At 43.5% G+C, this 24,385-nt stretch overlaps 1 protein-coding gene across 4 annotated transcripts in view; it reads right to left on the reverse strand.

Annotated features, from left to right (window-relative positions):
• Positions 1-24,385, reverse strand: part of THRB (thyroid hormone receptor beta) — a 335,135-nt gene that overhangs the window by 101,957 nt on the left and 208,793 nt on the right. The window contains exons 1-2 of one of the 4 annotated variants that reach the window (XM_042956864.1): positions 11,171-11,274; positions 3,695-3,758 (exon numbers count right to left, since the gene is read on the reverse strand). The exons of 1 other annotated variant lie outside the window; for it this stretch is intronic. In XM_042956864.1, coding sequence (XP_042812798.1) covers positions 3,695-3,716 — 22 coding nt within the window. In that variant the 5' untranslated portion in view covers positions 3,717-3,758; positions 11,171-11,274. Of the gene's footprint in view, positions 1-3,694; positions 3,759-11,170; positions 11,275-24,385 lie in introns of those variants that run through there. 2 more of the 4 variants (XM_042956861.1, XM_042956863.1) reach the window with 2 other exon arrangements.

The following is a 24,385-nucleotide window of genomic DNA, read 5'->3' on the forward strand; positions in this document are numbered from 1 at the left end:
CCCAGCTTAAATGTTTGGTTTGACTCTGAAAAACCTGTTCATTAGGATAGTCTTAAAACACAGAAAACACTGCTCCGGGAATCCCTTTTTCTTCCAACCATCAATGTACCCATGCTCTACTTTATGAAAATGTGATTTATAAATGTTTACAATGTGAAGTATAACCTAATTGTAAATGTAGAAGGAGAATTAGAGATGAACTAGTTTCCTTTTCTCATTTAATAAGGAATTAAAGATCTAGGGACATTAGGTGACATGCTTGGTTACTATCCTTAATATATAATAAACTTCTATAAACCTCGAGAAAAACAGAAAATCCACAATGAGCAAGCGGACCATAAATATGAAGTGAGTTATGGATGAAGAAATACAAGTGGCCAAGAAGCATGTAAAAAAAGGTCAACCTGAGCAGTAATGAGAAGTGTAAATTAAGCAAAATGAAGAATTACATAGGTTTTTTTTTTTTTTTTAAACAAACGACCCCATCCCCAAACATGCAAACAATCTGAAGATCATACAGTGGAACATTGGAGCAACAGCTGAGAGCTGTCCTATCCTTGCTAACATCCCTCCCCTCATGCCTGGGATACACTCAAGAGTAATAGTCTGAGAAAGAAAAAGAAAAGGGCAAACATCATAAGGATGTTTCTTTTTGACCAAGGCCAAAAGCCTCTAACTTTGGTATTTGAACTTTTAGGTATTCATTCACATTTTGGAACAAACTTTGCTGTGAATCATGGCTTTATGCAAAATAGAGCTCATTATAATGCCATAAATGTTAGCGGAATTCTCAGATTACTTAGGAAGCAGTGCTTAATGCCAGATTAACAAAATACCATATTAAGGCACTTTCTGACTATCTCCATTAAGAGTCCATATCTTTCAATGAGTGATTTCATATAGTCCTAATTTCAAATTAGGTAAAGCAACCAGAAAATTTTGGCAAGACTGGACTCCACTGTAGCTGATATTGAATAACCCTAGAAAATAAACAAATTTCCATGCAAGCTAATGCAAAAATAAATTTACTAAGCATTCTGGCTGAAAGAGATTGCATACCATCAACATGACTCTTATCTGAAAATGGTCTTTTTGCTTTTAGGAAAATAAATTCAACGTTCTTATTCCTTTTCATTTAAAGAATGGTTTTATTTTCAAAGAGATTAATTGATTTCCTGTACTGCATAACAGTAATATTGCCTATTATGTTTTTCAAAGAAGAAAATAATGTATATTTGCCCTTTAAATTATGCTCCTAAAGCAAGCACTTAACTCCGATGACTTACATACAACTTTACTATGGTCTCCCACAATAAAACTCTTTAGATTTTTTAAAATAAACACATAGCCGGAGACCATAGCAAAAAAGCGAGGGGAAAGGATACTTTTTTATTTCGTTCACAAACGAGTCTAAAGCGATAATTCTCTCAGCTGAGTCCATTAACATGCAGTAAACGTGTGTATGGAGTAGATTTCTTTTGCAAATAGTACTGTCAGTTTCTACACTATGAAACAAATGCCAGGAAGCAAAAACTCCCTCCTCCACTGGGAGGCACCTGGGGTTCCAGCTCAGTCTGCAAGAAAAGCATCTTGACTTCAAGATCAGCTGAAAAGCTGGCTCAATCTAGAATTGTCCTGGAGTGAGCCTAGATTCATCGCTCTGTCCTGGAGATGACCTGAGTTGACCTTGGGGGTTTTGCTCAACAATAAGATGGTCTGGACTCTATTGGACTCTAGACCAAGAGTTCACAAACTACAGTCCTTGGGCCAAAGCTGGCCTGCTGCCTGTTTAGTAAATAAAGTTGTGTTGAAACATGTTTATGTATACTCCATGGCTTTTCGTGCTACAATGGCAGAACTGAGTAGTCTGCAATGCCAGAGATATTTACCATCTGGCTCTTTAAAAAAAAAAAAAAATGCTAGCCCTGCTCTATAGAAACCTGGGATGGATGGCCACTTCTGGACTCTATCTGGAACCAACCTCATAGCAATGGACATCCACTAAATTACCCACTTTTCTACCAAGTTTTGCCATTTTCATGTCTCAAAAGGTTACATGAGACTATCTTTGGAGTATTTTTCTAGTGGGCAAGTTATCATGGAGTATAGAGCCACTCGTGTCACACTTGATCTTGCACTATCCTGTATCAGAGGGGGACACTTTCCCTAGGCTTTGCAGTGTGGCTTCCTGTTGCTTGATATCTACGTGTTCACACGTGCCTGTGCCTGCAAAGACTTATACTTCATTCCTTCCAGTTGAAATTCCCACACATAGGTAAACACAAAGGAGATCGCTAAGGTTGATGTGTGCCAATTTTCCACTGAATGACCGAGTTTATGACACAGAACAGGTGCAATTTAAGTGGGGAAGAATTTTGCCTGGTTGGAAGTGGAATAAAAATGGAGTGGATATGTTCTGATGACTGTTAGTGAGCAAAAAAAAAAAAAATAGGAAAAGGTGAGATGTGGTTCTGAGGCCCTCACTTCTTACTGGTGTGAATCGTTCTGGTCTGTTCAGGCACTCCATCTTTTTGCTGCCCCAGGAGCTCCAGGGTAGGTGGGTATAAAGGGAGGGCAGTGATGCTGAGGGAGGCAGTGTTAGGGTCATTAGGAGGTCCCCAAACTTACAGAAGGCTGACTGGCAACTTTAAGTCGCTTCAGTTTCTCAGGTCTACTGGGGAATGGCTTCTTGGAGTACTTGTCCTGTATGTTTAGTTTGTCACTAGGGAGGTGACATGAATGGACTATCAAAGGTCAAGCTGTACCCATGACTCCCAGAGGTCTAGGAGTATCTGCCCTGCTGTCGTGGTAACCACAAGAACACGTGTGGGCTTGGTGATAGGCTGGAAGGTAGACAGCAGAGATTATAAACTGGTAGCCCATGGGGTTGATTCCAGTCAGCAGACATATTTTGACTGGCCCGGGAGTCTTTGGTACTCTATTAAGTTAATTGTTAATATTTATGAGTGGCAATACTTCATTTAAAATCTGGATTTCCAACTTCTTTTGAAAAGGTGAAGTCTTTGGGCATTCTGGGCTTCTTCCCTACTGTATGTCAGTGATCACCTAGAGTGGAAGAATGGCTTCTCTTCAGAGAACCTGAGTACTCCAGTTTTGTTTGTTGTTTTCTCTTACACCCAACCTGTTCCCACATTGGTGTCCTCTGCCTGGCCCCTGGGGCCTTTGAGTTTGCAACCCCTGCTCTGTGTGTTGCACAAAGAATTCACACTGTTGCAACCTTATGTTCCTTGGGGGTCATTCTGTCTCCTTTGTCCCTTGCTAAGACTTTCTACCTCATTCACCTGATGTGATCTAATCATATTCCATCCCAACTGTACTGCTAACTGGAATAAACAGCCCATTTTGGAGAAGTATGTAGAGCCATTTCTTATACTGACCTGAATGAATATAAAGGGTCAATGTGTCTCATGTGCAAGGGTTATCTTAGGACGGCTAAAACCAAGCCTTTCACTGTGAATTATTTCTTCACGATAGGTTTCTGCATCTCATAGTTTCTGAAGACGAGCAAAACTCACTGGTAGGGATGTATTCCTAGGATATATCTGCATTTAGTCTTAGTTGATGGTTTGGAAAATAATGTTGTGAAGACTTACGTTGGTCTTCTAGAAACCCTGTATTTCTCTTCAGGTGGAACAAAAATGGAGACATGCAAAGAGAATTTTAAAAAAGATACCTGTCATACTGTTGGGAGTCATAGGTTAGTAATCATTCTGGACCTTTTTTTTCACTGACACCTCCTACAAAGAAAAAGACAAGAAAGAATACCCCAGGTTATAACCTGTATCTTCCGTAAGGTTTTTGTTTCAAACAATATCATGTGCATTAATTAGCTTGAGGCAATTTGTTTCTCTCAACTCACACCTAGGGAACTTGAAGCAGCCGTGGACTCTGTGACATGTGTCAATTTACAAGATGTTTCATTCTTAATCTCAGGGTTCCTTCCATAAATATGTATTGAACATATTTTATTCAAGATCACGTCTCTTTTTCCATCTCAAGTTTCAAGAACACTACCAGCACACTGACTTGCTGCTTTTCCCAAGAGTGGCGAAGATGTACTAGCATCTTTAGTCCAGATCTTTGCTTCTCAAAGTGAGAAGCATTAATCTCACATTTGTGCAGTGGCCTCCAATCCCTGCTTCCAGTTCTCCCTGAGACCAAGCTGTGTCCCTCCTGCCCCTTCAAGGGTTTGGTTCCTCAGTCCTTCCTGAGCAAAACTGTCCCTGTGTTTACATAAGCTGGTTCAAGTCCGGTTTCTGTCACTTGCAACCAAGAGTCTGGACTGATAACACTGACATTAAAATATAACATTAATACAAATGTGTGAAAATAGTTTTGTGTCCTTTGTATGATCTCAAAGATGAAACTATAAAATCTCAGTCATGTTCTTGTTATACCATCACTTAAAAATATCTTTATTTTCACAACTATATGGTCAACTAATCTTTGCAAAGCAGGAAAGAATATCCAATGGAAAAAGACAGTCACTTTAACAAGTGTTGGTGTTGGGAAAATTGGATGGCAATATGTATAAGAATGAAACTAGACTGCTTTCTGATACCATACAGAAGAATAGATTGAGAATGGTTGAAAGACCTAAATGTGAGACCAGAAACCATCAAAATCCTAGAGGAGAATACAGGCAGCAACTTCTTTGACTTCAGCCATAGCAACTTCTTACTAGATGCATTGCAGAACTCAAGGGAAACAAAAGCAAACATGAACTGTTGGGATTTCATCAAGATCAAAAGCTTCTGCACAGCGGAGGAAACAATCAACAAAACTAAAAGGCAACTCATGGAATGGGAGAAGATATTTGCAAGTGACATATCTGATAAAGGGTATCCAAAATCTATATAGAATGTATCAAACTCAGCACCCAAAAAGAATGAAATCTTGCCATTTGCACCGATGTGGATGGAGGTAGAATGAATTATGCTAAGCAAAATAAATCAATCAGAGAAAGACAAATACCATGATTTCACCTCCTATGTGGAATTTAAGAAACAAAACAGATAAACACATGGGAGGGGAAAACAGAAATAAACCACAAGAGACTCTTAATGATAGAAAACAAACTGAGGGTTGATGGAGGGGAAGTGGGTGTGGGGATGGGCTAGATGGGTGATGGGTACTAAGGAGGGCACTTGCGATGAACACTGAGTGTTGTATGTGAGTGATGAATCACTGAATTCTCCTGAAACCAATATTGCACTGTATGTTAACTAAATAAAATTTAAATTAAAAAAAATCTTTGTTTTCAAAATTCTAATTGAATAGGCATACGAACTACAGAAAGGTGTATTGTGTGTGAAGTAGAAAGTATCTATGAACCAGAAAAGAACCTTATTAAGCCTTTGTAAATATTGTCAGCACAAAAGTTAGTACTCATTTTCATACTTAGTACTGTTTTCCTTTAGTATTGCCATTACTATACGATTGCCATTACTATAGCGTGAATAGTATGCTAGAGTTACTATAGTACTTCGGCATATGGTGATGTTTAGTGCTATTTTCCTTCAGTGACCTCTAGAGTCTTATAATGTAATTGCAGGAAAGTCTAAGAACCCTCTAGAGTAGAGGGTGTCCGGGGCCTCCTTTCCTGGCAGTCCTATGCTATAGCGTGGGGTCAGCGGAGTGCCCTGTACTTGAGTGGACACACAGAAGGTCTCTGAGAGCCTGGGGCTCACCAGCTGGTCATGGGGGTCAAAGGAAAAAACGAAGTCCAAAGAACTTAAGAATAAAGAAAGCTGCGGGTTTTTTTGTTTTGTTTTTTTGTTGTTGTTGTCAGGAAGGAAAACAAACTTGGTGAGGAGTGTTATGAGCAGGTGAGTGAGGAGGAAGGTCAGGTGGTGCTGTGTGGGAGAAGGCGTAGCTAATGAAGGACTGGCAAGCAGCTCTCTGTCCAGGAGGGGCTGAGTCACAGTCTGTATCATTCATTAAACAAGTCCCACCACTCACAGGGGAGGGAAGAGTCTTCAGTTAGACTGTGAGGGTTTGTGTCCTGAGGGTCTCAAAGTTGAAGGTCCTCTCACACCAACAGAGGGGAGAATGACATTCAGTTTAGACACACCTAGGCGAGTGCTACTTGAATGAAGAACATTCCTTTTACGTGAATCATTCATTTGTTCGGTTGGTCAGTCCAGAAGCCTTGATTGAGGGCCTACTCTGCTCAGGCAGTCCCCCAGGCTTTGCCCAAAGACAACACCTTGGCCTCTCCATAAGGGGTTTCTTATCCAACAGGGAGAGAATAATGCAAAAGTGGATGCGGGTTTCCCCTTAAGTGTCTCTTCAGAGCTGACTGGGACACAAAGGAAGCAGAGGTCACTTCTACCTGGGGCTATCTGGAAGGCTTAATGGAGGGGACTCTGGACCTAAAGGGTCTTGTTTTTAAGAGGTCTCCCCTTAGGTCATGATTTAATGCTTTGTTTTCATGCTTGTGCTTGAGGCACAGGGACTACTTTGGGTAACTCTTTTAAATTATGCAGGTTTAAGTGGGGGAGTGTTACTATCCAGCTTGGGTTTTTCTTAAATATTTATTTTTGAGAGAGAGAAAGCACACTCGCATGGGACCTATACCTTAGATTTTCTTAGATTGTGCTGATGGCACAGAGCCTGATGTGGAGCTCAAACCCATGAACCGTGAGATCATGACTTGAGCCAAAACCAAGAGTCAGCTGCTTAACTGCCTGAGCCACCCAGGCGCCCCTAGCCAACTTGAGTTTTTAAAGCTTCACAGCTACTGAGTCAAAGCAGACCAGTCAGAGGGCTATGGCAGGTGGAGGGGAGAGATGAAGGTGGCCAGAACTAGGGGGGTGGCAGCAGAGGATGAGGGACTCAAGTGACATTAAGGAAGCAGAAATAATAAGACACTGTGATGAATGTGATATGAGCAAACACTAGGGATACAAATAGGTTAAGACTAGAAGGCTCTTGGCTCTCAAGGGCTTTACAATCCATTTAACAAACTGGCTGGGAAGGTGGAGCTCACTGGCCAGGAGCAGCTAAATATATAAGTCAGATGTGTGGTGTGCCAAGAGGCAGTGTGGAAAATCACTCAGGGCCGTGCCTTTTTCTGCCCACTTATTCTCAGTCCAATGCCATGTCCCTTAGGGAAAACCTATTCCCCATGGAAGAATGGAAAAGTGGGCATTCACCTCCAAAGCACTGAAAAATACATTTATATTTAAAAAAAAATGCAAATGATGGAGAAATTTATTGAGTTCTCAGAAACTGGGAAGTAAAAGGAATTATGACAAACATGTAGGAAGTAGGTCTAGGGACTCTGGGAGATATTGGGCTCTATGCAACCCACCGCGAACTCAAAGACCATCTTGGGTGCGTGGATGAAAGCATAGCCTATAGGACAAGCCAGGCCATGTTTGGACTGCTACATTTTAAGAGAAAGACTCATGTAGAATGTCCAGGTTGATGGAAACCACGTCTTAAGGAACTGTTGAAGGGAACCTAGAAAAGAGAGCAGTCACATGAAGGTTAGATAAAGGTCTTCGAACATCTGAGGAGCTGTCATGTGGAGTTAAGTGTGTCAGTGGACAGGATGGCTGGAGAGATGCTGTGGGTGACCTTAGGTGGAAGAAGATGCACATTTCCAAGCAGTGCACCTTCTCCAGACCTTGGGCTGCATTTTGTTCTCAGGATAGATTAAGCCTCTCCTGAGAAGACCAGCGTCTTTATCCTGCAAGAAAGCAGGTGCCAGGTGTGTGATATGGTTCTGGGGACATGTTAAAGCCCTGCTCCATGCTTCCCCTTAAAATTCTTCTCTAACGCTTTATGCCTTTACCTCAGTGGATCTCAACTGTTTTGGGGCGGGGGGGCGGTCCAGTCTCCTCAAAGAATATAATGGAAGTTACAGGCCTCTCCCCTTGAAAGATGGGTAGAAGGGGATTCACAGACACCCTCCCACCCCCGCGCACACACACACACTAAATCTGTGGGTGCCATCTTAAGCTTTGGCTGCAGGTTCTGATCACTGTTAAAATGCAAAAGCTGATGGAAAAAAACACAAATTGATATAGATACAATCTATTGAAAAACATGAAAAAGGGATGTGCAAGCTATTTTTGGTCAGTGGCAAAAAAGAACAGGACCTACAAACAGTAGATCCCTTTGTGGGTAGAAGGAAGGTAAGTTTTGGAGAAGCAAGGCTGGAGGCTAAAGAAGAATCCTCCAATGCAAGGTCTGGGGCCACTCTAGTTAAGCCATCAGCCACCATTGCAACTCTGGATCATTTGAGATGAATTATGCATGTTGTCTGCCCCTAGGGGGCTTAGGTGATGAACAACTTGTACCTTCTGGGCAGAAGAATTGACTGGAGGGATAAGAGATCTCTTTTGAGGCACTGAGGAGAGTGTGATTAATTTTATCTGTATGAAGAGGACCCACGGTGATATTTGAGCTTGACTTTGAAAAATGAGTCAGGATATTTTCCAGTTGGAGAATAAAAACAGTATGGCTCATGAACAACAAAAGAACAAAAGGTATAGCATCTTGTGACAGGGTACGTGATTTGGGATGGGAGAAGAAAGAACATGGCCAAGAATGAAGCTGCAAATGTAGTTTGGGGCCACATGGTGAAGGGTCTTGAAAGGTTTGCTGTGGACTTCAGACTTTATCCTACGGGAAATAGGAAGCTAGGGAAGGTCTTTAAGAAGAGGACCCACCCAATTTGAGAGAGATAACTCTGCTGCAGTGTGGAGGACGAATCCTCAGGAGGCTAACCCCTTTGGTGGCACCTCTTTGTGCGGGATCATTGCTATTTTCCTGTCTTAGTGTTCAAGCTAGAGTAGGGTCAGAGAGAACACCCCTACTTCGACCTTGTAAAACTCCAGTGCATTTCCCCAGATCGCACACCTCTTTGTCCTCTTGTGTTTCCTTTCCCCTACTAGAAACTACAACATTGAAGGGACAACTGTAAAAATCGCCCCTTGAAAAATCTTCCCATATGGACCCAGTGAGCCATTGCTTATATAGCCTGTACATAAATTAACATGAAATGCCATATCCCCCTCATGTCTTTACATCAAGGGTACCAGAGTATCCTGCATCCTGATGCATCAGAACTGTAAGATACACAGGGCTTATGTGCTAACACTTGAATAGGTACTTCATGGGCAGCCCGAGGAAGCCATGAGTGCGCTGGGGGGTGGGCTGGGGTGGGTTGGGGCTAACCTTCATAAGCAAATCTCTTGATTCAGTTTAAAAGATCAGATGTCCAAGTGTTAGGTTGCCATAGGCTCTTAAGCTGAGACCATTAACATCAAGAAGGCTCTCAAAGGAGGACAGACCCACCCTCTCACCTGGCATCGAACCGACATAGATAATCTACTCTTCCTAAATAAAAGGGTTTTAGAGGTCATGGCAATAAGAGCGGAGGGCAATGCTTGGGGATGTGCCTTAAAGTTGTGTTTACATAGCAAGAAGCTGTTTTGACTAAGTTTAGTTGGTATTGTGGGGCATTGTGCACTGCTGGAGTTTATGGGATGGAGCTAGGGGTTCTGTCTGCACTTTGGCCTTACCACTACTCTGTCTCTGGCATCTGGAAACACATCCGGGTGAGGGCAAATGGCTGCCCTTGAAAGTGGGCCGCACCTCGTGCAAGGAGGGCAGTGAGGTTGTGCATCTCCATCAGGTGCCTTGTACCCCCCACTTCGAACATCCTCTCTCTCCTGGAGTTTCCCCTTCTGTCTCCTTCCCCTCGTGGGCAAGGGCCCATTTCCATCAAAACTTGGACTCTGACATTTGGGAAACATTTTTAAGAACAACTTCAAGACCAGGTATAGAGGAAGGACTCCAGGACCTGGCATCATTCTAGATGGTTCAGAGTCTCAACTCAGTAGGCCATCTCAGATAGGTGCCTCACCTCTCTGAGTCTCATTTGTAAAATGCTGTCACAATTCCTACCCTTCAGGGTTATGATGAGGACCGAGGGGATTTGAAAATGCTTTGTAGATTTAAAAGTAAGACATCAGCATAAGGTATTGGTAGGCTTTGTCATTATTGTAGTCACCATTCTTATGGTCTTCTATCTCCTGGCCAGGCCCAGTCATCTCTAAGACGTGGGAAATTGGACCTATTATCTGGCGTTTACTTTGAGATACTGTGAGGTGGTAAAAAGACTCCTAATAACACAGAAGTCCACTTCCCTAGACCCCATCATCACCAAGATAAAATGGAGGTGAAATTTCTCCTCTCTCCTACCTGCCATTCTCCTCTTTGCAGACTTAATTTTAGTTTTGGGGATTTTTTTTTTCCCTCTCAAGGTTACCTTTCACATACATTTAAATTCGAGAACAATGAAGGTTGCGTACCCAGGTGAATTTGTCCCTAGCTCTATAACTTCCTAACTGTCTTGAGGTCTTTGCATTTTAATAGTAAATCTTCGTATCCAATGAAGTGAATATATAATGGTCAAATTTATGATTATAGTAATAAAAACTGAAATAGAAGAGAACAGAGGCAAGGTGTATTCAAATCATACCATGCTGTGATCCACTTTTTCCACTTGGTAAAGCTAACCCTATTGGGTAGTGTTATGTTAAAAAAAATAAATAAATAAAAAATCAGTAAGAGGAAATAATTTAAAAAGCCAGCACTGTTAGACCGGGAATGGGGCTAGTTAAAAAGGAACACAAGGCTGTGATAAAGATGTGGAAAAACAGTAGAAGCTCGCCCTTGTGCTGTAGCCCAGATGTTCGTCTGAGTGGATCACCTCTAGGTACAGAAGGCAGGGTCAGATTCCTCTGCTGGATATGGTGGGCAACTAGGGCTCCACACAGGAGACATCAGCAAATGACTATTGAATGGCTAAAGCTCTAACTTCCGCTTGAGACTTTCAGCAGTAGCCCTGTTTTGCCTTTGGGGAGTGAGACAATACAACCAGGATCTGTGACTGAGCTTGATTTGCTGTGGCTGATTTTGTTGTTGTTCTTGGTAAAATAATTAGCCTTTGTTTCCACCCCACCGACCCCTTTTCATTCAAATCCAGTAATCGTTGTGAGGCTCATTTCTGCTCTTCATTTTAACCTATGTCCTTGCCAAATCCTTGTCCCCCTCTCTTCCTCTTCTACTCTCTTTCTCCTTCTCTCTCAAAGTCCCCATGCATGGAAAGCATGTGGGCCCTGCCACTTACCCACAGAATGACACAGGGGATGTTCAAAGTCAAGAGTCAATGTTCTCAGTGTGGGGACAAGGTCATCCACCTCACAATGGAATGTGACGCATGGTAATATTCTTCCCTCCTTGTGGCTAGGTTCTGGGGCCACAGCCTGAGTAAAATCCTGTTTCTGCTTTGAGGACTGGGTTGGCAGTGATAGGAGTGGGGTTCTTGGGGTCAGACTGGGCTTTAAAACAAACAGAAAAGCCCCCTGTGAATCTCAAACCATCTGCTGTATTTACTTTATTGTCCCCCTGAATGGAACTTGGAACAATTTGTAACCACATAATGTAGTGATAGAAAAGTCACCAAGAAGAAACCCGCCAGTAAAAGTTTTATGAGAATCAACCTGACTGCCTGCTATGGTTACAGAGCACTTTCCTCTAAGCTACCTTTCTCTGCAGGCAGACCATCCTCTCCGAACGCTTCTAAGAATGGAAGCTAGTCTCTTAGGAGGAGGCAGACGGGTGGTTTGAGGAAACGTCTGACACAGCAGGAGAAACAACTTCAACGGAGACACTGTTGGCCAAAGCAAGCCGTTAAAACTGCCTCTACTGACACCTGGTGGAGAGTGGGGTCGCTTCCCTGTGCCAAGGAAAATAAAGTACGTGTGCACGCCTGTGTGTGTGTTGAGGGGGCTGGAAACAAACTCCTCACAGCAGGGGGATTAAATAACTCCAGGGGAATGAGGGTACCATGCAGAACCGCCAGATGCTCGAATATGTAATTGTGGTTAGGTGACTCACTGAGACACATGCATGAAAAACAACAAACGAGAATGTGAAAATAAAACATTAGGACTGAAGCAAACGATATTATTGATTTCTTAAAAGTGTTTGATGATGAATAAGACAACAACATCAAACAAGAACCCACTTCCTCTCCCCTCCCCCACCCCCCCATGTTGGATAGCTTTTGACACAGGGAGCATCTACACCCCAGGGGGATGGCATTACACAGACAGAGCTCACGCTCTGTCTCTGGAGTCTGCAGTGAGCTCTCTGCATGTGTTTAACACCCAGGGAAAAAGAACCATCTTCTAGGGCTGCCTGGGTGGCTCAGTCGATTGAGCATCTGTCCAATTCTTTATTTCAGCTCAGGTCGTGATTCCAGGGTGTGGGATCGAGCCCTGTGTTGGGCTCAGTGCTGAGCATGGAAACTGCCTAAGATATTCTCTCTCTCTCTCTCTCTCTCTCTCTCTCTCTCTCTCTCAAGAAAGAAGAACCATCTTCCCTAAGGGGGTATTATGAAGATGGATTTGCCTGTATAATTCTTTGAAGATGAGAACAAAATTCTCCTAACAAATACCATTATAAACTGTTTACTACTTTTTAAAAAACATTTTTAATGTTTGTTTTTGAGAAAGAGTGAGTGTGTGTGTGTGGGGGGGGGGGTGGGCAGAGAGAGAGAGGGACACACAGAATCTGAAGCAGGCTCCAGGCTCCAAGCTGTCTGCACGGAGCCCGACGTGGGGCTTGATACCTGTGAGATCATGACTTGAGCTGAAGTCCAACGCTTAAGCGACTGAGTCACCCAGGGGCCCCTGTTGACTACTTCTTAAATTGCCAAATGGAGGGGGAGGGGAACTACATTACAAAGTTCCTACAGAAATATACTTCATAAACTTATATTGTCTTCATTCTCCCCTTCGTTGGGTTTTTCTTGTTTGATACGACTCTATGAAGGTCTTTTTGGATAACTTTATTGGTAAAGTCAATGGTTTCTTGTGAGGTGTCATGCACATAGTATAGGACACACACGGCTGGATTTTGTCTTTAACAATCTGTTTTAAAGGGGATTTTCAGGAATGCACAAGAGCGATTATTAGTTCAAATCTGTAAGAACTAATCCATGATGCTCAAGTCATAAAGGAAGGGCTGGGGCACTGAATGAGAATTTAGGTTGGTATTTCAAAAAAACTACAGAAACCCTAGTTAAGGATTGAATTAAAATGGGCAGATCTAGGTAGGAAGGTAAGAAAGAAAAGCCCCGGAGAGATTCCAAGTAGTTATACTTTTCTTACATTTTTTTATTCCCTGATATTTAAGTTACATGTAGAAGGTACATCTCCTTAAATGTGCTGGCTCAAATGTATGATTCTAACCAGAAAGGGTATAGTGTGAATATACCTCCTCCTGGAGTCAGTGACTCTAGGACATAGATTCCAAATTTCTCAGTTCGTGGCACCTTCAGTGTTTTGGTAATTTTTTTCATCATGACCCCAGGTCAAAACATAGAAAGTTTTATTGTATTTATAAGTAATTAGGTCCACCCTAATTAGTACTATTTGCACGGTTGTGGCTGTGTTTCCCTTGAAAATTCAAGATATCCCGTTGTGTAGGACCATAGGTCTGTCCTAGCACTCCCAGGATGCCTTGGTACAGTTTGGGAACCCTGGCGGTAACAGTTTCAGGAATCAGTGAAAAGTTCAAGGCTGTGGTTTATACGATCCCTTTTTACCCCTCACTCTTTGTGAGACCATGGCCACGTAATTTGACCTTTCATTTTAATGCTGCTAAGCAGGTCAGTCTGGCTTACTATCGTGGAGTAGAAAAGAAGAGAATGAGACCTAGGGTGAAGCCTTTGCAGGATTTAAGCCAGAGCTGGGAATAAATAAGATCTGACCAACACTAGTGTTTCCCGAGCCCCTGTCATAGGGGAGGTTATGAGGGGAGGTTACTCTAAAAAGTGAAAGAACACAGCCCTTGTATCATTTAAGAAGGGCAATGAAATAAGTCACATTTTCACTGGGAATTAGAGGGATGCCAAAGGTGGCTGAGAAGCTGGCCAGGTCCTAAGTCCTTAGGTGAAAATCTGACAGATGGGCATGAAATGTTAAACACGTTGGAACAGTTGTCTGCGTATCTCAATAGATCTATAGATGGCAGGCTGCCTGCTTTTCCATCCTGTTCTGTTTCTGAGTTACACGTGTCGGTGAAGCTACATACGAACGAAACTAGTGGTTCTCAGACTTTGGGGAGCACCTGGAGGGCTTCTCAAAATGGATCGCTGGGCTCCACCCCCAAAATTTCTGACTTAGCCAGTCTTGGGTGTGGGTCTGAGGGTCTGCATTTCTAACAAGTTCCCAGTTGATCTGACTATACTATCCAGGGATCGCACATTGGGTGCCCCCAGCCTACACCGTTTGGGAACATGTGAGAGAAATCGAGGTGCTACCTTGGGAGGCTGCACGGACAGTGGGCAGGCAACCCCACTTCTCCATTCCTGACCGCGCAGTCAGCCTTGTCTAGAGCACTACCAGTGACAGGTGCTTACCAAGGCACCCAGCTCTGAGGGTAGAGAGTTACTGTCTGTGGAGGCTACTTGCGTTGTAAGTGGGCGCCCTTGAATCAGAGACACTCAAGGCTTGTAGTAATAAAGTGGCGACAAGACCTGGTATATGAAGGAGCTTTCCAAAGAGGTTGGCTTTGTCCTCTTGCTTACGTTAAGGACAGGAAGTATGCACAGGCTTGGAGGCTGCAGGGGAAGTGGTTCTTAATCTCAAGAAGGGGATTCACCGCAGAGTCGGCTGAGAAGCCTTGCTCGCCGTCTCCGTGGCTGGGCCCAGGCGTGTGTACCTAGACGAGGCTTCCCGGCTGATTCTGCTGAGAATTTCTGCTCAGGAAAGAAGGGCTTGAGTATGAGCACAGCCGTGGTGGGAGCCCACCCTACTGTCACCCTCTTACTCCTGTAGCCATTTGCCTGCTGCTGTGAACTCACATGCATGCTCGTTGATTAGGAGTCACAGACGCACCCCTGCTGCAGTATGTCCTGTTTGACTTCACAGGCCCGCAGGGAACTCTCTACCCGTGCCTCTTACCTCCCTTCCCAGTGGTGGCAACATCACGGCCGGTGTGGTTTATCCAAAGCACCCCGCTAATCAAAACCCATCAGCTACGTACTAGAGGACACATTCAACGAGTGGGAACAAATTGACTGCACCTTACGGGTGGGGCTTCTGCACTCAACCCACACTCCCCCTCTTCTCTCGGCCCATGTGCTTGTTTCTTTAGGTTCTCAAAGTGTGGCTCCCAGATCGGCAGCCTCAGCATCACCTGGGAACTCATGAGACTGTAGATGCTCAGGCTTTACCCCAGACTTCCTGAATCCGAAACTCTGAGGGTGGGGCCAGCAGTCTGGTTTTAACAGGTTCTCCAGGTGATGAATCTGGTGCACGCAGGGGTTTAAGAATCACTCCCTGCTTTACAGAATCTCTGTACCTCCCTCCCCACGACCCCAGATTAGAAGTTAAGAGGGAGAGCCCACTCTCCTTCCTCTCCCTACCAGCTGACCCAGGGATCGGCACATAGCACACCCTCCAGAAGCATTTGTTAGCTACTGAAGCTAGGGCAGCTCACTTCCTGATCATAAGAGTGAATAAACACTCCCTTGGCGTGCCACCCCCGAGAGGAAGCCAACGCTGCATCTAAATCATCTCGTGTTTCTTATGGGCTGTATTTTCCATATTTATAAATCAACTTTCCCTAAATTCTCTCCCAAGATTTTTACATTCCTTTCAGCTCAGGAAGCCAAAAACAAGATGCCATGTTTTAGCCAGTCAGTTTCCTGCTGGGGAGGGGGGGGGGGGAAGGGCATGTCTGCATGATTGTTAAATTCCATACTCCCAGCATTGTGATTATTTTCTGAACAATAGAATGGGATTGCTGATTCATGCTCAGCTCACGGCTCCAGGCATCTTTTTTTCCTGCTGTACTTGTGCCGATGCAACACAATAATGTTCTATTCATCCCTCTGAATTAGAAATGCCAACAGCTCAGATATGCAACCGAGGAGGAGTCCTCCCTCTGCTTATTTAAAGGCTTCCCACAAATAACACATTTTGAAAGATTATATGGCATTCACTTTGAGCAATTTGGCTTGGGCAAGGATGGTTAGACCTTGTCTTTTTATCAGCTGCCCCTTGCACAATGCCTGGAACACTGTAATGGTAATTCTCAAAATATGCTTGTGGAGTGAATCACATACTCACTTCCTGAGGTTCGAGCACTATCCTTCTATTCTGCCCTGATAGGTGACAGTAAGCCCTCTGTCAAGTGCAGGGAGAAAGCCCAGGTCTCACATTCAGGCTCGTGTTTGGATCCAGTCGAAGAACGGGACTGATGGGTCCAGGTGGGCTTCCTGCGGCCTCATCCTGGTCTGCCCGCTGTCTGCTGTTCCAGTTCTGGCCCTCCTGTCGCAGTGAGCTCTCTGGTCCCCTCTCAGCACAGCTTTGCCAGTAGTGGCCAGGGCCAGTTGAGGGTTTTTGTTTCCCGGCTGCAAAGTTGAACCCGTGAGACTGCTTAGCACTCCTAAAACCCTAATGGTCAACCTGAGCCGTGTATCGAATCACCTGGGTGGCTTTGCAAAGTCCTGGTGCCCAGGCTGAATCCTAAACCAATTAGTGTTGTGACTCAGGCCTCAGCTTTGTAAAGCTGCCCGGGCATGGTTCAGATGTGCAGCCAAGGTTGAGAACCACTGCTCTAAAGTGGCCTCTGAAATAGTGTCTGGGAGGCCTCCCTGTTCCGCTCTTGCTTTCTTTGGATTGCCTCTCAACATGGCAGTCAGAGTGGTCCCTTGAGAATATGTCAGCGGGCGAGCTCTGTACTCAGAACCCCACTGTAGCGCCCATAATCTACCCCATTTGCCTCTCTGTCGTGGTCTCCTACTTCCCTCCCTATCTCGGCTTCATCAACCTCCTTGTTGTTCCTGGAACCTGTTATCCATGCCCCCACCAGAAAGCCTTTGCACTGGGATTGTTCCTCTGCCCGAAATGCCGATCCCCTGGACACCTGCTCAGGTCCCTCCTTCACTCCCACGAAGTCTTGCAAACCTTAACTTCTCAGGATGCCTACCTTGGCCACTCCAGTCCCTGCTGTAATCTTCCCCGTCCCTGTGCGCTGCCTTCCCAATCCCCTTGTCCTGCTCCACTCTTGCTTTTCCCACAGTAGGTAGCCTGTCTTACCACGCGGCACAGTTCGCTTCTTTTTTTCTTGTGGGTGCTTATTATTCTGTCTCCCTGTGCTAGGAGGTCAGCTCCTTGAGGCCAGGGGTCTTTGTCTTGTTCACCGATTACCCCAAGTACTCAGACAGCGTGTGGCACACTGCAGGCCCTGGATACATGTGTAATGAAGAACGATTTTCTCCTCTGTAGGTGGTGGCGGAGACGGGGGCTGAATGAAGGAGGGGAGGCTCAGTGATGCATGAAGAAAATGAATTTTCTCAAAAATGACAGATTTTGAGGGAACACTTATCATTTGATTCTAATTATAAGTCAAGGGAAGGGACTGCCAGGCGATGTCTAGGTTAAAAAAAAAATCACACAGATAGAAAGCGGATGAATAGTTATCTAGAGCTGGGCAGTGGGGGTGTGTGGCAGGTGTTGCAGGGATGGGAATGATTGCTAATGGGAACAAGTGATGGGTGATGGAGATGCCCTAAGATGAGATTAGGGTGATCGCTGCACAATTCTGTAAAAATACCAAAATCCACCGAATTGTACACTTTCAGTGGGTGGTGAAGTTTGTTGTGTGAATTATGTCTCAATAAAACTGTCAAAAATGTACACTTAACTGAAGCATCATACAGTGTCAAATCTAAATCTAAATAGGCCATTATTATTTCTTATCAGTCACCTGGAGTTTCTCTGGGTTGGAATTTCTCTGGGTTTGGAATCGGAGCTGGGAGAGGCTTCTTTAGTCCTCATTTGCTGCCTGAGAGATCTATTATTAAAGAAACATAACGACATTTTTGATCAAGGTTTAACTCAAGAGTGGTTTATTGGGGTTAAGTGCCTTTCCCTTAATAACTTCCACACCTATCCAAATTCTGGTCTTTTTTGGGGGACCAGTAGTTTTGGAAAACAAGCAGCCACTTTGTGTGAAACACAGCTTTGTATAGATTTGACACTCTTGAACTTATAATGCCAAGAAAAACTCTAGCCATGGTGACATTTACCATCTACTGATGGCCAGTTGTGCCACACATCACAGAGTTCTATTTTTCTTCAGCTGTGAACTGAGATGCTGCTTGGCTGGCAGTCTTACGAACCTTCCTTCAACTCGCTGACATCCTGGTTATCTAGTAACATGTATGGAACAATGACAGCACGTTACGATTTAAATCGTGGGTACCAACAGCTCATTGAAGACCATTCTCCCTCCCCCAGGGAGCTCAAAAGCACACCTTGTTAGCCTATGAAAGGGGAAACCTTCCTTCTGCTCAGGGTTCTGGCTTTAACCGTTTCACTAGGCAGTCCCTCAGATGGGAGCAACACTGTGACATAGGAAGATTCTTGGGGACTACTGTGTCTCCAGGAAATTCCTAAGCACACAGCCAATATCTCATCAATAGGCAAACTGTTCAAAGGAAGAGACGCTCATAGGTGTTTTCTGCTCATTGATGAAACAGAGGGCTAGAGGGACAGAGAAACTCACCCTGTATCTCCCGGGTGGTGAGAGGAGTTGGGATGCAACCCAGAGCCAGTGTTCTTGATTGCTGAGACATATTGCTTTCCACCCGCCATATGCACATCACTCAGCTGGGTGCCAGCTGATGGGCACAGGGATGACTAAGCCCTTCTTGTTCCCTCTTCTAGCACTGCCCAGTAGAGATGACAGAACATACCAATATTAATTAGAGGATGTTGTATTTGGTACTCTAGCAGAAGTGCAAAGGGCCATGGAAGCGTGTGGGAGAGAGACTAACCAAAAAAACCCAACTCTCCAAAACAAAGATGCTCTGCAAATCATTACACCATCCTTGTGATGGGGGTCATGCCAGTGTTCCTGGTCAATATCCAGCTGTGAACTGAGGGTCCTCCAGAATGTGGGTTGTACAAAGGGTGGGTGATTGGGCTAAAATCATGCTGACCATGCAACCTGGGTGCTTGGACAGAATATCTACATCAGCTTGTTTTAGTATCATTTGTACGTTTGTCCTATAGGAAAAAGCCAGTATGTCTCTTGAAGAAATGTTATGAAGGTTAAATGAGTTCATACAAGAAAAGTGCTTAGGACAGTGCCTTACCCATAGTAAATGCTCAATAAATGTGAGTTGTTCTTGTTCTGCCTTGTTAATTATAGACTCTAGAGAACTGAGTACTCGCTACTAGGGACTTAACTGCATAGGGTCCTGGTTATTTTGTTGCACCATGAGAGAGGAGCTGGCATGTTAAGCTGTGGTCTCTTCCTGAGGTAGCTGAGATGGGCAGCAGGCGGTAAGAGAGTAGAGAGTTCATTAAGTGTCATTGTTGTCTGTTGAGAACTTGATTTACTCCATGTAGGGTCATAGTTTATAAAAAGGGCATGGTATTAGACATAGTATGTGTCAGGGCACAACAATTATTTTACGAAGTAGTTGATAATAGGGGTGCCTGGGTGGCTCAGTCGGTTAGGCATCCGACTTGATTTCGGCTCAGGTCTCGATCTTAGTTTGTGAGTTCGAGCCCCACATCGGGCTCTGTGCTGACAGTGCGGAGCAAGCTTGGGATTCTGTCTCCTTCTCTCTCTACCCCTCTCCCACTTGCTTTCTGTCTCTCTCTCAAAATAAAAAATTAAAATCAAAAAATCAAAACAAAGTAGTTGATAACATAGGAAAGCATGGGATTTCCATTCTCTAGCCTGATATACTGTAAAAGATTTGATGAGAGGGTAACCTACTTCTGTGGAGACAGCAGCATTTGCAAAACAGACTCTTTTAAGCAGTGTTGAAATGACTAATGAGTACCATTTGGGTCTTCTCTGTTGGGACTTCAACTAATGCTTTGTCTGTGACAGAACATTTAAATCAATATTTTTCGCCGTATCTACTGTCCCTCAAAAACACAATTTGGTCTAAAAATAATAGTTCTAACGGGTGTGATTGTACCATCTCTAGAATGATGAAAAATCATGATTTATTGTAAACAAGACCCACTTGCCTATCCATTTTCTCATATGAAAATGAAAGACCATGGGCCTTGGTCATCAACTTGTATTGTTGATTTTATCTGCCATAGATGGAAATGAATTACATAATTTTTCAGGAGAAATAAATTCAAGTGATTTGAAAACAAAGATTTCAAAAAAAAAAAAAAAGCCAGTTTCTAAAACACCAGATAAATAATGAGATCCCGCATGAAATGCAGGAATGTGTACCAAAAAGTTATCAGGAGCTCTTCTTAGCTTCGATGCAAAGGCCAGCTAGACCAAACGTGAGCCTGGGCTTTATAGTGAAGTTGACAACAAATATAGTTTCTATTTGTGTTCAATGAAATTGGGTAGAGAAAACATATATTCACGTTAGCATGTTAATATGTGAATCACCATAAACCTGCACATGTGTGTATGCTTCCCTAAAAAGTAAGGGTAATAATAAAGGCAGTAACGGTGAAAGTGTGTAACATTTATTGAGTGCTTACTACGTGCTTGCCATTCGGTGAAGTTTCCCATATATATCCTATATATACTGCCTCCTTTATTATTCTCAACAATTTACGATATAGGTGGTCCCATTCCTATTCTACAGTCAGGGGATCTAAAGAGATGTGACTCCTTTGCCCAAAGTCATAAAGGTTTTTAAATGGGAGAGCCCGGAATTGGACTCAGGTCTTGTAGATCCAGACTTTATGCTATAAACCGTTATAGTTGTCTGCCCTTTGCAAGAATAATAACGTTTACATGTATTCATAGCTCCTTTTTACCATTGGTTATGTGATCTGGTGTTCACAGCCCTCATTTTCTTATATCTTTTACAAACGAGGATGCTGAGGCTCCGATGTTAAATGTCTAAAGGTAAATACCGGCTTATGGGGAAGTCAGGACTCAAAGTTATGCCCCCTGACCCCTAAGCCAAGTTCATTTTTGAAGAATTTGAGCTGAAATCTTTTCTAAATGGGAGGTCCTGACAACAAATTGTCACTAGGGCTACCTATGAAGTCAAAAGCTAAGTAACCATTGCACCCGTGGGGTATTTTTTAAAAACATAAAATTTCTAGCTCCGAATATTAGGTAGCTCAAATTGTAATATATAGAACACAGGGTTGGGACGGGTTGACACAAATGATTTCTAAAGTTCCCTCGTGATGAGTCTGAATCTCTCTCACATGCCCAGCACAGCATCAGTGAGATACATTTTACCAGAGTGGCAGGCAGACGTTTCTTGGTAGATGTGAGACGTTTTCTGAGTTCAGTGAAGGTTACGTGGTTGTTCAGACAATTAGAAGTTCTATTAATAATCGCTGCTCCTTTTGATTGAGGATATTGTTCCTATTATTCTGTGGTTGAGTTCAGGAGAATAAGCCTCGCAAGTACACCAGCCGGGTAAGAGTGTGTATAAATGAACTGCCCTTGAGTCCTGAACCCTCATATGCTACCACACTCAGTCCCATGTTGCAGCTGCCAGAAAAGTTTATAAAGGGTCGCCAATGAATAGCTCCTTAATAAAGGAAAGGTGTTTTTCATGAAATGCAAAGAGATATCTGGAAATGGGACATCAGCGGTCGTTCAAAGGGAAAGTTTGGCACAGTTCAATGAACAAAGCAGGCTGAGTGCTCCTTGCAAAACCGCAGACTTTCCAACCCAAAAGCTGAGTGCCAGTCGGTTACCAGTTGCCCCTCAGCTCTGAACTCACCCTTCTATCCTCTGCTCTGTGATTCCCAGGCTGGGACTCTTTCTCATGGTCCCTTGCCAGAGGACGTTCTATTTGATTCTGCCGATAGGAGGCACTAGAGGGAGGGTGGAAGGTGAGAGGAGAGAAGGCACTTCCTTCTTTTTCATGCCCCTCCACGCCCGGGAGCATGTGCCAGCAGTGGCCATTGGCTGGACCCTCCTATGTCTTTTAGCGTTTCCAGAAGCAGTGTCTTTGTATTCCACAGAGGTTCTCGAAACAGCTGCTTGGAGCCCTTTCTTAGCACTCTGAGTGCCAGCTCCACAGGACTGCTCCTCTGAGTGGGATCCTAGTAACCCTGTATCTAGGGGGACAACTGCTTTTTGCAGCTGGGTTACTTCAGTGTTCTTTTCTTGCTCTTGTGGTGCTCCCGTGCCAGTGCAATAACCAGTTCCTTGTACCAGATCCTTCTGTTTGAATTACCTAGTGTGGTTTTGTTTTCCTGCCTGTACCCTGACAGTTGCATGTCGACGGCATCCTTGCAGCATGCCCATGCCGGCAGTATGTGCAGTGCCCCCACAACAATGTAGTTCCGGAACCGGCAGCATTGACTGAACTTAACCCTGCTCCCGCTGAGGGTGAGAAATTATTATTTCCAGCCAAGAACTGAGCATGTGTGAGAAATTATAACCCCCCATCCCCAGCTGAAGGGTAGTTAGAGTGGAAGACTTCAAAGGATTAAATGTCTTAAACTTTTTTTCTTAAGCCTAAGAATAATACCTCTTCACGTGGAAATGTTTGCAAACACAAAGTATAAAGGAGAAAAAAAAAAAAATGAAAACCTGTCCTAGCGTTAACCACTGATATTTTGACATGTTCTTTCTGGTCTTCCCCCATGCTGCTACATATTTTAAAAGAACTGTTATTTTTAACTAACACTTGGTCTCTAGTATTTTCACATGACAACATGAGGAGCTCAACTCTCAGGGGAATGTGACTTTGCTTCATCACAAGGACAACTTGTCTTTTCTGCTTTGGGACTGGGTCTCTCCGGCAGAGGCTGTTTACCTCTGACCCAGAAACTAGACAATGGCCAGGGCCACAGGCTCCCGACTCCGGTATGTCTGTTTTGCCTTCTCAGTCAGGATCATAAAGTAAATAAGAAATCTGTACACATTCAGGAGGAATGCTTGTATATTATGAGCTGGCTCCTGGGGTGAGTCAGTGAGCAGTTTTGAAGGAATATGGAACACAACAGTCTCTTCTATAAGGAGCGGCATGTTTGGACAGACAGGCAGGACAAATGCTGGTACTAATTATCCTGGTCTGTAATTTAGTATTTTGGTACTTCTGTATCCATGCATGCATCCATCCATGCTTCCATCCACAACTACTTCCCAAGTGTTCACCAAGGACAAGGGCAGAGCGCTGTACTAGCTGCTGGATATATACGCATGACACAATCGCTGCCCTTTCTCATAAATTCATAGCAAGAAGAATCAAACTCCAGGAAGAAGGGATTAAAATACCAAGCACATATATCCTCATGCCACGTTTCCTAATTAATAAAGCGTCTTATTACATGCATTTGTCTGTGGCTTACTCACAAGTACACCTGTCACCAGCTCCCTACCCTTGAAAAGTCTTTGGTTTGGAGATTTGCTTTGATAACCTGGGGATGGTATTAACCACTTGTTGGTCCAATGTTTCAGTGTCCATCTGCCTTCAAATTATTTGGTAGAAAATCTAACCATCAAGAATCTTTAGGCTTTACATAATAGCACTGAAAGTCATGAAGTTAAAAACTGCATAAAGTTTTTATAATTATAAAAAAGTGACCATTGTTAGGTGATGAATCTTCTCCAAAGTCGAAATAAGTAGAAATACTAGAGACAGAATGTTTCCATTATTGTTTTTTGTCCATTGTCTATTGTATTATTGTCCATTAATGTTTCCATTAATGTTCCATTAATGTTTCTAAGTTGCAATCAACTTAGAAATGCAAAAAAGAGGGGCGCCAGGGTGGCTCAGTTGGTTGAGCATCTTATTCTTGATTTTGGCTCAGGTCATGATCCCAGCATTGTGGGATTGAGCCGCACGTCAGGCTCCATGCTGGGTGTGGAGCCTGCTTAAGATTCATTCATTCATTCATTCTCTCTCTCTCTCTCTCTCTCTCTCTCTCTCTGCCCCTGTCCTCTGTTCATGCTCTCCCTCTCCCTAAAAGGAAAACAATTTTTTAAAAAAAGAAATCTAAAAAAGAAAAACAGACCTATACAAAAAGAAAAACTGCAAATGATTGAAAACCAAGAAAGTCCTCCCCTAAATAATTCAAGAGGATATAATCATTGCAAATATATATGCACCCCACATCAGAATGCCTAAATATATAAAGCAAGTTTAACAGAATTGAAGAAATTAACAGTAACATGGTAATAGGGGAATTTACTACTCCACTTTCATCAATGAATAGATCACCCAGACAAGAAATCAAGAAAGAAAATTTCTCAACTATGTGGAAGTTAAACAATATGTTCCTGAACAACCAATCGGTCAAAGAAGAAACCAAAAGGGAAATAAAAAAGTACACTGAGATAAGCAGAAATGGAA

This window comes from Panthera tigris, chromosome C2, assembly GCF_018350195.1.
Source record: "Panthera tigris isolate Pti1 chromosome C2, P.tigris_Pti1_mat1.1, whole genome shotgun sequence".
NCBI lineage: Eukaryota > Metazoa > Chordata > Mammalia > Carnivora > Felidae > Panthera > Panthera tigris.